Source organism: Carassius carassius, chromosome 49, assembly GCF_963082965.1.
Source record: "Carassius carassius chromosome 49, fCarCar2.1, whole genome shotgun sequence".
NCBI classification, from domain to species: domain Eukaryota; kingdom Metazoa; phylum Chordata; class Actinopteri; order Cypriniformes; family Cyprinidae; genus Carassius; species Carassius carassius.
This window is the reverse complement of record NC_081803.1, coordinates 22,759,003-22,776,216: the sequence shown is the minus strand read 5'-3', so window position 1 is coordinate 22,776,216 and position 17,214 is coordinate 22,759,003. Positions and strand designations below refer to the sequence as shown.

General features: G+C 36.0%; 1 protein-coding gene across 2 annotated transcripts in view; it reads right to left on the bottom strand.

The window, feature by feature from the left end:
• Positions 1 to 17,214, bottom strand: part of LOC132132952 (bone morphogenetic protein receptor type-1B-like) — a 72,265-nt gene that overhangs the window by 25,562 nt on the left and 29,489 nt on the right. For both annotated transcript variants that reach the window (XM_059545573.1, XM_059545574.1), the window contains exon 2: positions 602 to 788. In XM_059545573.1, coding sequence (XP_059401556.1) covers positions 602 to 689 — 88 coding nt within the window. In that variant the 5' untranslated portion in view covers positions 690 to 788. The remainder of the gene's footprint in view (positions 1 to 601; positions 789 to 17,214) is intronic.

Genomic DNA, 17,214 nt, shown 5'->3' with positions numbered 1-17,214 from the left:
GACAGTTACCTTCCAGTTACCTAAAACACACTTTTCCTTACACATGCATGTCCGTTTTACATTAAATATTAAATATACCTTGAAATAGACTCTGAAATTTTTATATTATATTATAATTTTTATATGTTCATGAAAACCATTTTTTAAAATTATTTTTTTAATGAAATGTCCAAAATGCATGAAGTCTCCCTGAAACTATGACCTAAAACAGAATTCCTTTACGATTATAATTCACTATTATCATTATTATTTTTAAGTTAATTTGTCATTGCTCGGCATTTAACAGGTGATTAGAAACTTTCCAGAAACCTAAAATACACACATGCATCGCCATTTCAACCTACAGTAAAATCTTGGTGTTGATTAAAAACAAACTCCACGGTCAAGTTGTGGGTCAACTATCCATGCATATTTTAAACAGAATGTATTTTATAGTTCTCCCCAGTGCATATTTGGCAAATGCAGCGCTGCATATACTAAACATGAAATATGACGTGCAGCATCGGGGATCAGACACAAACAGACACCAGTTAAACACTGCGATCAGACCCGAACATGCACAATACAGCAGATGAAGATGGCAGTAAATGCTGATACTCACCCTGAGTGGACGAGCGCAGCCACAGCACTCCCAGCTGAAGCAGCATCGACATCCAGCGGGTCCCAACCGTCCGAACCTGTAGCTCCATCCCTGAGACTCAAGCCGCCCGCCCGCACGACCAGGGCATGGAAACACACACACACACGCACGCTGCTCCCTCCACAGTTACTCCACACTGACGGCCAGCCTGCGACGGACAGAGAGAAAGAGGGTGTTACTCTCTCCCTGCATTTGGGACGGCCCCTCAGCTCCAGACACTTTTTGCAAAAGACAATAAAAGCAGCAGTTGATCTCTGCGGCTCAGCCGGGACCCCAGAGGACCCTCCTCACGCCCCGCACCGCTCACACACAGGGGAGGGCCATCCGCTGAAAGGAGGACAGGGGCAGGAGGGGCGGCCGTGTCACCCCAAAAACAGCCTCCAGCGCTCGGTGGGCCGCCTGTGAGCTCAGAGTCACGTGACTTCAGCGCCTGAACTCCTGCTGCACTGGCAAAGCAACACCAGTGGTTTAAAAATCAGTCTGGATTGATTATTAACTGGCACTAGTTTCTTGAAAATAAGTGAGTGGATTTTGCATGTGCAAACCTAGGCATTGCTTTACAGTGCAACAGTGCAGTAGCTGGTGCGTATTCTGTACAATTCTGTGGTTTAGCTGGTTTAATACTAAACTTTAATATTTAGAGGTTTTTCGTGTCATTATGAGCTCTAATACTAGTGATACATTACCTATGTTTAACAGCATTTTAAACTGCAAATGTAACCGCAAACATCAAAAACATGAAAGCAAAATGACACACCATGTATTCTCACTCAAAGTGCTGTAAGAACTAGTTCCTGGCGGGTCGGTTAAGCATTTCCTCCTTTCCCCTGTAGGGGGCCAGCGGCTGATTGACAGCTCATTATGAGTGGGTTAAAGAACACAAAGCAGTAGTAAAAACACACAAGAGCAGAAAGAGCGCATGATAAAAGGCATTCACACATCAGGTGATGGCAGGACCGGGACTCACCTCGGGACACGACACGCCACCATCGCCCTAATCTCACCCAAACACTCAACAACACATACAATTTAAGCCGATTAAGAGTTAGTGCCATTACTGACATTTTTTTTTATTTTATTTTTTATTTAATACTAGGGGACTGGGTTTAGAGTTAAACTTAATTTATTTATTTGTTTATTTTGCTACAACATGCTATAAATCAATGCATGCTGATGAAATTTTATCATAGTTTATAGTTATATGGAAACGAAATTGGTTAACATTCCTCCCATTCTTTTTCATCAGTAGTATTATTTGTGATTGAATTTTGTGAACAAGAGTTTCTCTTTTGCTGTGTTATAAGAGCGGCTTCTGATGCTTTCACTTTCGATTTTGGCGATCTTGTCAGGTTTTACAATAAAATATAATTTTTATCCATTTTTAAAATAAAATACTATAATGACAAAAAGTACGATCGCTGCAAATCAGAAGAATCAGAATCAGAATCAGAAAGAGCTTTATTGCCAAGTATGCTTGCGCATACAAGGAATTTGTTTTAGTGACATAAGCTTCCAGTAAACAGAGACAACAACACACAGACAAAAAAAAAAATAAAAATTTACAGGAGAATTACAAATTGGCAAATAAATAAGTGTATAAACAATTGTGCTATAAATGATAATGGAATAGGATTGAGTGAGATGCAGGAATGTTCTAGGATGGAGGGGTAACAAATAAATATAAGGATATTGCACATTTTTGCATAAGCATACGTTTAAGTGGGAAACATTTAACTGTTCATGAGGTAGATTGCCTGGGGGAAGAAACTATTGTTGTGCCTTGCTGTTCTTGTATTTGTGGCTCTGAGGCGCCGGCCAGATGGCAAAAGTTCAAAGATGGGGTGACTTGGATGTGAGGGATCCAGAGTGATTTTCTGAGTCCTTTTCCTCACTCTGGATGTGTACAGTTCTTGGAGGGTGGGCAGGGGAGCACCAATAATCCTTTCAGCAGTCCGAACAGTTCTCTGTAGTCTTCTGATATCTGATTTTGTAGCTGAACCAAACCAGACAGTAATTGAAGTACACAGGACTGACTCAATGACGGCTGAGTAGAACTGTTTCAGCAGCTCCTGTGGCAGGTTAAACTTCCTCAGCTGGCGAAGGAAGTACAACCTTTGTTGGGCTTTTTTCACAATGGAGCCAATGTGATTGTCCCACTTCAGGTCCTGAGAGATGGTGGTTCCCAGGAATCTGAATGACTCCACTGCAGCCACAGTGCTGTTCATGATGGTGAGTGGGGAAAGTGCAGGGGGGTTTCTCCTAAAGTCCACAGTCATCTCCACTGTTTTGAGCGTGTTCAGCTCCAGGTTGTTAAGACTGCACCAGACAGCCAGCTGCTCAACCTCCTGTCTGTAAGCAGACTCGTCACCGTCCTGGATGAGGCCGATGACTGTAGTGTCGTCTGCAAACTTCAGGAGCTTGACAGAGGGGTCTTTAGAGGTGCAGTCGTTGGTGTACAGGGAGAAGAGCAGAGGGGAGAGAACACATCCCTGAGGGGCACCAGTGTTGGTGGAGCAGCTGTTTGACATGAATTTCCCCAGTCTCACTAACTGTTGCCTATCTGTCAGAAAGCTGGTGATCCACTGACAGATAGAGCTAGGAACACAGAGCTGGGTCAGTTTGGTCTGGAGGGTTGTTGGGATGATGGTGTTGAAAGCCGAACTAAAGTCCACAAACAGGATCCTCACATAAGTCCCTGTTTTGTCCAGATGTTGCAGGATGAAGTGCAATGCCATGTTGATTGCATCATCCACGGACCTGTTTGCTCGGTACGCAAACTGCAGGGGGTCCAGTAAGGGTCCAGTGATGTCCTTCAGATAAGCCAGAACTAGTTTTTCAAACGACTTCATGACGACAGACGTTAGAGCCACAGGTCTGTAGTCGTTAAGTCCTGTTATCTTGGGTTTCTTTGGAATGGGGATTATGGTGGAGCGTTTGAAGCAGGAAGGCACTTCACACAACTCCAGAGATCTGTTGAAGATCTGTGAAAAGATGGGGGCCAGCTGGTCAGCACAGATTTTCAGACAGGCTGGTGTAACGCCATCTGGGCCTGGTGCTTTTCTTCTTTTGTTTTTCTTGAAGACCTGGCGCACATCATCTTTACAGATTTGAAGAGCAGGAGGTATGGAGAGGGGGATTGCAGGAGGTGTTAATGGTTGTGTAGAGAGATGGTCAGAGTGGGTGTTGGGGGTTTCAAATCTACAATAAAACTCATTCAGGTCGTTAGCAAGTCGTTGATTAGCCTCAGTGCAAGGGGATGGTGTCTTGTAGTTTGTGATAGCTCTCAGTCCTCTCCAAACTGAAGTAGAGTCGTTGGAAGTAAACTGGTCTTCCAACTTTTTAGCGTAGGTCTTTTTAGCCGCTCTAATCTCTTTGTTCAGTGTGTTCCTGGCCTGATTGTACAAGACCCTGTCCCCATTTCTGTAGGCATCCTCTTTGGCCTGACGAAGGTGTCTGAGTTTTACTGTAAACCATGGCTTATCATTGTTGAATGTTAAATAAGTCCTGGTAGGAATGCATATATCCTCACAGAAACTAATATAGGATGTTACAGTCTCTGTGAGTTCGTCCAGATCGGTGGTAGCAGCTTCAAAAACGCTCCAGTCTGTGATGTCAAAACAAGATTGTAAATCCTGCTCCGTTTCGCTGGTCCATCTCTTCACAGTCTTTACTACAGGTTTAGCAGATTTAAGTTTCTGCTTGTAGGTCGGTATAAGATGAACCAGACAGTGATCAGAACGTCCCAAAGCTGCTCGTGGAACAGAGTGATATGCATCCTTTATTGTGGTGTAACAGTGATCCAGTATATTACGGTCTCTGGTGGGACAGGTAACATGCTGTCTGTATTTTGGCAGTTCACGGGAGAGATTGGCTTTATTAAAGTCCCCAAGAATGATTAAAACAGAGTCTGGGTGTTGTTGTTCTGTGTCTGTGATCTGATCAGCGAGTTTCTGTAAAGCTGAGCTCACATGCGCTTGAGGAGGGATGTAAACACTAACCAGAATGAACGAGTGAAACTCCCGCGGCGAATAGAACGGCTTGCAGTTGATAAACTGCGTTTCTAGATCAGGACAGCACATCTTCTTTAATACAGTTACATCTGTACACCACCGTTCATTGATGTAAAAGCATGTCCCGCCGCCGCGCGATTTTCCCGTTGATTCTGCTTCGCGGTCCGCTCTGAACAGCTGAAAGCCCGGCAGATGGAGTGCGTTGTCCGGTATGGCGTCATTCAGCCAGGTTTCCGTGAAACACAGAGCAGCAGAGTGAGAGAAATCCTTATTTGTCCGAGAGAGCAGAAGGAGTTTGTCCGTTTTGTTGGGTAGAGAGCGGAGATTTGCCAGATGGATGCTAGGCAACGGCGTTCGAAATCCGCGCTTCCTGAGTCTCACGAGCGCTCCCGCTCGCTTTCCCAGTCTGCGCGTCCTGAAGCGCTTGATCAGCGCCGCTGATCAAATCACCTCGTTATTGCACTGCACGAGATATGAGTAGAGTAATGTGTAAGGAGACAACATTTTATTAATTCAATTTTTAGATTATGAAGAATGATTTGTTGAACTTGTATTGCCTTTAATACATACCTTCCGCAATATATTTTTCAATAACTTTCAAAAAGTGGTAGGGACAATATCGACTACGTGATCTAATGTGTATTTAGTTATATATGTGCTAAAAAGTGTAAATCAAATAACAACAATAAAACACATTAAAACAATAATAATAATTATATATATATATATATATATATATATATATATATATATATATATATATATTAAATACACTTTTAGACAATATTATAATAATCAGTGTTAGTATCCGTCATAAAAGTTCGCTGAAGTAACTTAGTTACAATCTTAACACCTGCAAGGCAACATTCTAACTTTCAGTAAATGTAAATATAAAATTCCATTTGAATATGAATGTATTTTATCAGCATGATTCCCACACTGTCACTTTTCTCTAACGCATGTACCACAGTAACCCCGATCTGAACTCAAAGATGAGATCAATCATCCCACTTTCCCTCCAACGCTCCACACTTTCCTCTTTCTCCAGCTGTGGCGCTGTGAAGGTGGGAGTAAATGTGGGTGTGTGTGAATGGATGTTTGTGGATGAGCTAAAAACAAAGAGAAAGTGACTGGGAACAATAGTGTGGGCTGCTTGGAGTTCAGTGAGGTGGCAGTGATGCTGTGCTCGTTTGCTGTGATTACATGCGATCGGGGCGAGCTCTCGGGAAGCTGTGAGTAGGTCAGGCCCATTCACACACTGGCTGTGAGCTCCATCAAATGCCCAGCGTGAGGCCCGCTGCTGAAAAATGGGCTACCGGGGGGAATGTGAGGGGATGCACGCTCTGAAATATGAATCACTGCGTAGAATACTACAGAGAAGAGTGAAGCAAGAATCACACAAGACCTGACAAACTTTTACACTTTCGTTCAGAGGGAATAACAACTTAAAACACAACTTAAATAACTTTCCCTTAAAAGTGAAAAACCATCATGTCATTTCAAACCTGTTTGACTTTTACGTCTTTGGAACCCGAAAGGAAAAACTGTGACCAGGATGTTCTTTTCCATTCAGTGAAATGCTGTTGAGCATCAAAAATGACAAAAAGCACAAGAAACGCTTCTCTGTTTATATAGATTTCACCTCTTTTCTAGCCCGCTGTTTTCTTCATTTCTAAGTTGCTTTTGAAAAAATCATCTGCTCTTGAATAAGTGCGAATGTACATTAGTGTTCAAAAATTTGTGGTCGGTAAAATATATCTGCATTAATATCATTTCATGCTCATTAAACAGCAAACAGTTTCGGCCCAGAACCGGCCCACATCTGGCCGGCAAGAAATCCATGCTTGCCAAATGTGGGCCAGATCTGGGCCGAAACTTACATTTAGAGTCAAAGTAATAACATTTTTCAATACGTAAAGTGTGCACTACCATCTAAAAGTTTTTGAAAGAGTCTCTTCTGCTCAACCAGGCTGCATTCATTTGATCAAAAACACACTAAAATAGTGAAATTCTATTGAAATGTTTTCTATGTGAATATATGTTAAAATGCAATGTCAGACTTAAAAGAGACTTTTAAGACTTTTAACCCAAAATGTTGAGGGTTCGTGTCTCAGTAGCAGCAGGGATTGTAGGTGGGGGGCCACATGTCACGTCATTTTTCTTGATGCATCATATCTAAATGGCTTAAAAAATACTAGGAATATAGCACACAAGTCATACGGATTGTTTCTAAGCTGCCTTTACTTTCACTATGATTGGTCAGCTTCCACTTCATGAAATAAAACAGTATGAAAGCTCTGCTAAATGTCTCCTTTTGTGCTCTACAAAACACATGAGTTATATAGATGAGGCATATATAGAGGCAATGGAGTGAAGGTAAATCATTATTTTTTGGTGATATAATCCATTTATTATAATTGGAACTATAATTAACCAATAAAACCTTGGGGTAAAACACACAAAAGCAGCTGTAAGTGTTCCCTCACGGACATGAGAAAAGCCAAGAGGTTCAGAGTCTGTGTGGATTTACGGCCAGACGACTCTGTCGTTCACACGCCGCTGGAAAATCTTGAGAGACAACCGCAAAATTCACGACTCAAGTGAGGAACAAAGGACGCGGGCACAAGCGGTCGCGATGGCACAGACTCTCGAATTACAATAGCGGCTCAGTGAGTGATGTTCTGCCTGACAGCGACTCTGACCCCTGCCACTGTGAAATTTCAACAGGGGATTTTCTGCCACGCTTTTTTTTTCTCCACCTTCAGCGGTAGTAGAGAGTTTGGTCACGGAATCTGGGAAAGACATTCCACTTCCTACGAGCCAACAGCTGCACGCAGGTGGGAAACCCAATCCGACCGCCATCAGACCATCGGTATCTCCCGTCCATCCTTCAGTTCTCAACACCTCCTGAACTGCACTTACTGTAAAACAGCCATCTCTCTGACATCTCAGACACAACGTTATAATCATTTGGTTTTGTGTATTCTGTTAATCTGTGCATGTTAGAAGTTTAAGCTAATCACTAACAAAGACACACCAGTGTCTATGAAGTGTAATATAGTTTTTATATTACAAGTTTTCTGAAATGTTTAAATAGGCAACTGAGGGATTATCTAAATACACATGCACTAACTTGCACAAATTTCCAGAAAATTTATATGAATATTTCATCAAGACAGGTTCGAAATTCTTGTTTGATTATGTTGTTATATTAGATTTAAGGTTTTTATAGAGGGGATTTTTATATCTGTTTTTATCATTGCATAAATCACAAAATACTGTCAACAGTCAGAAGTAAGACATTTTCACCATGTTTTTAGGAATAAAATGTTCAGGCAAATGATATCAACAAACCCCTCAGTAAAAACCTTCAGAATACAGATAGGAATAAAACTGTCAATTTTGGTGCATGTAAGTGCTGCTGAAGTGGAGATAAAACTCATTTTAAGAAAACAGCCTTCAAACATATGTATTGTAATCGAAACCTATAGACAAGAGAAAAAATAAAATCATGCAAATGATATGTAAACAAATCCCTTTATAAAAACTTCCACAATATAGAAGGGAAAAAAACTGTAAACTTTGGTGTATGTAAGTGCTGCTGAAGTGGAGATAAAACTCATTTTAAGGAAATAGCCTTTAAAGATATGTATTGTAATTGAAATCTTCAGACATAAAGCGCAAAAATAAAATCATGCAAATGATATATGAACAAACCCCTCTATAAAAACCTTTAATATATGTAAAGGAATAAAACTGTAAATTTTGGTGTATGTAAGTGCTGTTAAACTAGAGAAAAAACTATTTAAAGATATATGTTTTAATTGAAATCTACAGATGCAAATAGATAAAGTGCAATAAAACAAACACTCAAAAGTGTATTTTGGATAGTTTCTTTTTCACTAGTCTGAAACACAGCGTTATGAAAAGCCAAACAACCCAAAATCTCAAAACTGACCAGTGCATGAAAACACTGTTTCTGTCTGTAGTGTCTTGCCTCAAAACCAAACTCCAAAGCATTTCGGCTTACCTCACTAAAAATAAACCCTGAACGCCTAATTGTTCTGCTTCTTGAGAGTTTCCTCAGGTCTCAAGCTCCCAGCATCCCAACCGTGAGCCATTGGCGAGCGAGAGAAAGATGATCCTCATGAATATGCAAAGCCGGCACAATGGGCCGCCACAGAGCATGAAACAATCACAGAGGCTTTGAAGTCACCGGGAATGCTGGGTAAGGCAAAACAAAACTTCTCAAGAGGACTAAGAAACCGTCACAGCAAGAGCCATGCGGGGGAAGCCGGGTTAAGGGAAATAATCAGTCGTTTTTAGAGCGGTTAAATAAAGCACTGATGCCAATGTGCCGCAGCAAGGGGTTCAACAAGAACTATAAACTGTTTAGAGAAAGTTTAGCAAAAAAAAAAACAATGTGGGAATTGATTAATTACCGCAACAGCAGGGGAAGCAAGCTTCTATGAACATCTCACATCTCCATGCATCACAACAGTACAAGATTTAGTGTCTAGCACAGCAGCTAAAGGAACCAGTAAATTACAGTGTCTTAAACTGTTTAAACTGAGTTTAAGTTTGAGTTTAACTGTTTACATTCATGCTTTATGACTTTCTGATGCATGGCTATACTACCGTTTAAAAATTTGAAGTCAGTAAAATGTTGTTCGGAAGACATTTATAGTGTTACAAAAGATTTCTATTTCAAATAAATGCTTCTGAACTTTCTATTCACCTGTGGATCCTGAAAAATAAAATGCATCAGCTTCTACATAAATATTGTGCAGCACAACTGTTTTCATCATTGCTAATAATCAGAAATGTTTCTTGAGCAGTAAATCATCATATTAGAATGATTTCTGAAGATCATGTGACACTGAAGACTGGAGGAATGATGCTGAAAATACAGCATTAATTCACAAGAATTCATAAAAAAGCGGGTAAATACCTGAGACTGAAAACAAAAAGAAAATGCTGTAGAATGTGAAACGGCCCTCTGTGTGACTCATGTAAATGTAGACTATGACTGCGGATGGAATATCAGCTACTGTTTCTGCATAAATACTATGAAGTTAATCCTACTGAATTAAAAAAAACAATACATACAAAACATAAAGGGCAGAATCCCAGTCATACAAATGGAATTTGACATAAATTTGGATAGTATGGCTGTTCACAATCGAAGTTTGGCAGAAATATATTACTTGTGCACAGCAGAACTTACTTCTCAAATAATAACTATAAAAATGTAACTATTATACAATTTGTATTTTTAAAGAATATCACAATATCATCCATGTTTTAATTTAAACAGTAAAATTCTAAACGGTTTGCCAAAAAATGAAAGAAACTTTTCAAATTTTATTTGATAACATATTATAAGATTAATTAAATTGTTTAAGTTTTATAGATTAATTTGATTAGCACTGTTTTTTTTTTTTAGAAAATTTTATTAAATCATAAAACACCTAATCCAGTAAAAATAAAAAATAAAATACACAGAAAACACTGTAGAGAACAAAGTTATTATTGAAAGGTTTAATAAATTAAATTATTAACATTTTATGAATAAAACTGACATTCTTTATGATTATTAAAATTTAGTCAAACATTTAAACGGACTCCAGAAAAAATAAAACAGTCATAGAATTTATTTGAGAAAATACAAAATAAATAATAAATTGAACAGGATTTAATAAACTATTATTTTTTTAATTATTAAATTTGAAAGAAAATAAAAATAAATTCTAAAACTTATTTCATATAATTGTTTTATGATTATAAAAAAATTATGAAACCATTAAAAAAGAATCCAAAAAAATAAAATAAAAAATAAAAATTTAAATAAAACTAAATGATAAATAAAATTGAAAAATATATTAACTTTTTAAATAAATAATAATATTAATACTAAAAAAAAAAAATTATAATTTTAATATTCACTTTATGACAAAACATTACAATTTAAACAAATACAATAATTTATATTTCAAAATATAAATTAACAGAAGCACTAAAATTACTAAAACTGAAATTGTAAAAGTGATGATGATGATGATGATGATGATGATGAAAATGTTGTTAATTTATTTTAATAAGAAATATTATAAATACAATAATAGTTAATACAAATATTAATAAATAATAATAATAAAAAATAATAAAAATAGAAAACGGCATATAAATAATTTTAAATATAATATAATATAATATAATACAATATAACTGAAGAATCAAAAGAACACCAATAGACTGTTCTGCTTCACAAACACTGAAATTACTCAAATTACACTCATAAATCACTTTCAAATTGAAATAAAGACAGAGAGGGGTTTTCAGTCAGATCTGGGGGTGTCTAATGGTTCTGGTCTGGCCGTGTTAATGATTTGAGCCACTGACATCGTGGTAAAACAGACACATGCTTGTTTACGATTCCAGTAAAACAATATTACAGACAGAACCATTCCAGCGCTTGAGTGAGCAACACCCAAAACTGATGATGAGAAAAACACAAGGAGCGAAACACACACACACACACACACACACACAGCAGAACAAATGAGTGTTTATAGAGCTGGATAACTGATGACAGAGTGCTGTGTTGTTAATGCAGCCCTGGCATCAAGCACAGCTATTCACTTGCATGAATTCATTTGTGTAATAATGCAGTGGCATGAAGCCAATTATTGCTTTTATATCACACTTATCACTATAGTTTTTCAGTCTCTTTTTTACATTTTTTGTATCTTCAGACAGCAAATGCATTAATCACAGTCATTCTATCAAACTAGTCTCATATTAAGACGCATTATGCAAGTGTTAGGATGAAACATTAATGCATTTTAAAACGTATACAGTGCTATTTTAATATCATTTAGAAATTATTGTAATTAGTTTATAATTTTTGTATTTTTCATTCACATTTTTACTATAATTGTATTATTTTTTATTATATGTATTAAATATTATATATATATTATATATTATATATATTATATATATATATTTAAAAAAAAATATTTGTTTTTTTCTGTTTGTAACTCAATTGTATTTACTTAATTATATAATTTGTATTATTTATTATAATTTAATTTATTCTTTTTTATTTGTATAAATAAAGTTTAAGTCATCTTTGTTGTGTGATTTCATCATTGTTATTATTTTTATATTTATTAGATTTTATTTTGTTATTTTCTGTTTATATTTTACTATTATTTTATTTATTCTTTATTATATTTATCTCAACATATAATACATACATTTTATGTCATGTATATATTATAATCTTATTTTTTCATTTATTTTATTTACTATAATTTATTGGAAAAAGGGTTTATATTTTAGTTTTAGTTATTTTAGTACATGTTGATTGTTCTGTGATCTCTCCAGCAGATCACAGATGTTCATGGATCTTAATGTTTTTGAACACACAGTATTTTTTTTCCATTATTAATGTGCGAAACCACGCTGCTGACCTGTTTAATGAAGGGATTGTTGCTAAGTGTCTGTGCACAATGGAACCCAAAGGCTCTAATTAAGACAGCCCAACAAAGCCGAACCGACACCAGGGGTCACGACCCCGACCCATAAACCCTTGCTGAACCCCACACCTGCCGGATTACATTAGACTCCATGAGTCTGCGCTGCAGACAAGCAGGGGCTCATCAAACAGAGCCTCTACATTAATCAAACTCTATTCTATTCTATTCTAGGTTACTGAAATAAAATACAAAAAAATCAGCACAATTTCAGCTAGTTGCCAAGGCTTTTTTAAAATTTAAGAAACAAAAATAGAAAATATATAAACAAAAATTAATTTAAAATATACACAATTTTAACAGTGTCTCAGTGATTCCCAAATAACGCCTATTCTATTCTGGGTTACTATTTAATTGATTTAAAATTAATTGAATTTTAATTAATTAAAACTAACACCATAAAAAGTACTTTTGTAACTTGAAATAAACTTTAACTGAAATAAAATAAAATATTAAAATATTTATTAAAATCTAAAAATGTTTAACAAAAAAAACAAGAAAATTTATAAAAAAAAAAGAAAATCATTTTTATATTAAATAAAAAATAAAAATTTTATTTCAGCTAGTCGCAAAGGCAATATTTCTAAAACCGCAATACTAAAATAAAAATATAAACATTCAAAATATTAATATTAAAAAACTACAATAGTATCTCAATTATACTTAACATTGACACTACTTTATTCTTTTTTATTGTATTCTACTTGACTCTTCAATTTCTTCATATAATTATTTTCTATTAGGTTCTTATTCTGTTATTCATTTTACACAAGTATGTGAGCGAGACATTTGAAACCACTCAAAATTCATAAGGTGTGTGACTCTGTGACCCTTCGAACACTTAATATTCAAATGCAAAGAAACTTTACATTTATTTCACATTTCAAAACGGAGGTCATTTACATAAAGAGGATTTAAAGGTACAGTAGCAAAAACAGGATGCTTACTTCTCAGGGTCAGAGAAAAGTTATATATATATATATTAACTATTTGAATGCTACTCAAATGATATTATAATTGACTTCCGGGAATGATTTATGATAATACAGTGCATAATGTGTCTGGTACGCTCAGATGTACCGCGGTGAAGGTCTTGGATGTGTAAAGAGTTCATGCACCAGCGCTAACGAGGACATTCACACAACACACAATAAAACACACTCGCACAGGTGAAAGGTCAGGTGTGTCACGTCTGTGTCTGCAACCAAACACAATCACTACATCAGACCAACAGATCACACCTAATCTTACACAATAAAAAAAGATATGCATATTAAAATGATTAATACAACAATAAATATTATATATGAGGGTGTGAATTACGTAAATATAATATACATCATAAAATATTATGCTTTCTGTGTACATTTTTATTTAAACAGAATTTAATAGAAAACTGTAGATTCGACTGTAAACTGTCTGAACTGACCGACAGAAAATAATCAAACTTTAATGTCTTTCTTTGACCCTGAATCCCACAGAGACTCTTAAAATGGTCTTAACAGTCTACAGGACACACAACAGTCAAATAACAAAGTGCTTCAGATTATTTTGTTATTGTATCACAGTGGTGTTTAATTATATAGAGAAATAAATTAGCAAAATTATATAGAATGTATTGAGAATGTATTTTAACTCTAGCTTAAGATGAATATTTAAGTGATTTCAGTAGCTGATTTAGCTCCTGACGCCTTTGTGGTGTGTTTTAGTGTGAGTGTGAGTGTGTGTGTGTGTGTGTGTGTGTGAACGGCTGATCGTTTAAGCCCGACAGCAGGTGTGAAGCATCAGCCGCTCGGACAAACAAATATAGACCAGACACAGTCTGTCCTCTTGAACGCTCGAGTGTCACGACAGGATCTCAACCAAAAACACAGATTTCAGCAGCTGTGCATCCACACTACAGGTGTGCAATATTTACCGTCTGCAATAATATCATATGACACTCACTTTGCAAAAAAACAACCAGAAACACGTCCTGAGAGTCGTGATGAAGCCAATTAGAACGCAGTTAGAATGCCTCTATAATTCAAGTGATGAAAGCAAAAATTTATATATATATATATATATATATATATTGATACAGTTAAGTAATATCATACAAGCAATAGTGCTGTTTTCCTGATTATCAGCATAGGAGCGCGATCGCAAATGAGATATTAATTGATATTGTCTGTTTCTTTGTTTTGTTTTGATTTTGCCAAACTTTTGTGCATCTCAGAGCAACACTGCAGTGATTCTTTTCTGAATCAACGATTCATTTGAGTCAATGATTCAATGATCCATTCAAAAAGACAGCCACATGTTTTGTTTCTGAACGAATCAGCCATTAGAACGAATCGTCTGAATGAATGATTCAATGACTCGCTTGTTAAGACAGGGACTTACCGCCACCTGCTGGCAGTTTTAGTGCCCCGTTTATTTATCCTTGACGGGAATAAACCAGCACATAAAACACACTTGGAAATATAATTTAATTGTCATTATCAAAAAACAACAACAATATTTGAATTTGTCAATATTGCACATCATTTACGCAATTATGACTGAATCTGTGAGCGATACAAACACTCCTGATGTCTGATGTCAAATAAAATCATATTAACCAGCTGTATTTTCATCATCATTCCTCCAGTCTTCAGTGTCACATGATCTTCAGAAATCATGAAAATATGGCAATTTACTGCACAAGAAACATTTCTGATTATTATCAATGTTGAACACCGTTGTGCTGCACAATATTTCTGTGGAAACCGTGATGCATTTTATTTTTCCGGATTCACAGATGAACAGAAAGTGTGTTAATTATTAGCACACAGATCTGCTGCTAGAAACATGATGATCAGGTTCTCTGGAGAAACAGCATGTTTTTCTCCATTATTTGCAGATGTTCATGTCAACAGGCCGTGTGGATCTGATCGATCTCTCATCCTGGGCCGTGTTTTTGTATCTCCATAACCTCCTGCATCTCTACAGTCGATAAACGCTGGAAACGCTAGCCGTCTCTGAAACCTCACTCCATTCACTTACTGTAAAGCTGAAGATTTGTGCCCACAGACAAGTGAAAACAAGACGGCTGTTGAGCGTGAGAGTGATGGATCTCTGTCTGAAGCGTTAGTGTCAGTCTGTTTCAGATGAGTCCAGCCTCACGTTATTCACTGTTTCAGCAACCGATGACAAACAGCAGAGACACAGACCGCCAATAAACCACACTGCTCTGTGTTCGGATCAGAAGCTGTTTCAAGACTTAAGTCACTCAATTAACAGAAATCATCAAAATAATCAACCTCCCTTTGTTTGTAAATCACTGGATCACCATCGTCATCAAAACAAAGAAAAAAGACCACATTAATAATTAATATATAAACTATTCTTATCTATTATTATTATAAGTATGCATAATTATTTATTATTTAAAATATTTAACATTTAAAATAGAAAATATTCCTTTATTATTATTATTAATAATACAATGTAATATATTTAATATAGAAAATATTTTTACAGATCCATTTGTATTATTATAGTTGTTGTTGTTATTGTTATTATTAATAAAATTTTATATATATATATAAAATTAATAAAATATATTTATATTTTATATGTTTGTGTAATATAGAAACTATTTATTAAATGAAATATCTAAACTATTTTTATATAATAATAATAATTATTATTATTATAAATACTCAGTTAATTACTATTATTATATTATAAATAATAATTATTATAAATAATTAGCTAATCATATTCGGAGTGCGGGACACCATACTTGACCACACGTCACTTTCACTAATTGTTTTTGTGTGAGTGCTTGATGACAGAATTTCATGTCCTTTTTAGGGGGAACTATTCCTTTAAACCCTCACACACACACACACACACACACACACACACACACACACACACACACACACACACACACACACACACTCCATGACCCTGTGACCCTTTTCCCCGAAAACAGGTTGGTTAAATTAGCAAGACCTGATCCGTAACTGAGTTCGTCATTCACTGCAGGTTCCTCATCACACGCTTATCATTAGGGTCAGTGGCATGCAACAACCACACACACACACACACACACACACACACACACACACACACACATGTTAGATTTCACACACTCAGACACACACACACACACACACTTTGTCCCAATTAGGAAACACAGTAACATCCCGGTGTAATTTCCCAATTCTGCCATGAATTACAAACCCTTCATTCATCCTTCATTCATCTTCAGAACACAAATAAGGATGTTTTTTATGAAATCTGAGAGCTTTCTGACCCTGCATAGACAGAAACATTCAAGGTCCAGAAAGGTAGTATGAACACAGTTAAAATAGTCCATGACTGACTGACAAGCAAGAGAAGAAGTCATTGAATGAAGTCATTATTTTTGTTTTCTTTGCAGATTCATAAATTCATAAAATTACAATTGAACCAATGATGTCACATGGACTATACTGTATATATATTAGTCACTTTTAAACAAATCATGATTAATTGCATGATCGATTAAATTGCAATTAATCGCATTGTTATACACAAAACTAATAATGCATTCAAAAGTAATGCATTGTGCACTTTTTTCATTTAAAAGTAATATTCCTGCTGCCGACTGTGTGCTTCATATTAATCAAGCAACAAAAGACGAAGACAAAATCCCTCACTGCTCTTGACTGAAGGACTTCTGTAGCTTTAATAAGAAACAAAGAAAGTTGAGAATTAAACCGTGAAGACTGTGCTGTTTTATTTTACATTGATTATTCAATTTCTGTAGCAGGCTGTTAGCTGAATACTTTTGACTTGCATAAAAAACATGTTTCATTGGTATACATTTTTTTCTATTGTATTTGTCCTTTGATTTTTGGTGTGCTTTTTTTATTTTATTCTTTATTACTGAACGTTTAATAATTTAATGCTTTTTTAAAACTACTATCAGTTACCCTAGTTTTCTGCTGTGGTAGTTTCTCTAAATCTCCAAAAGTCTCTTAAATGTAGAAGTCATAGCAACCTTATG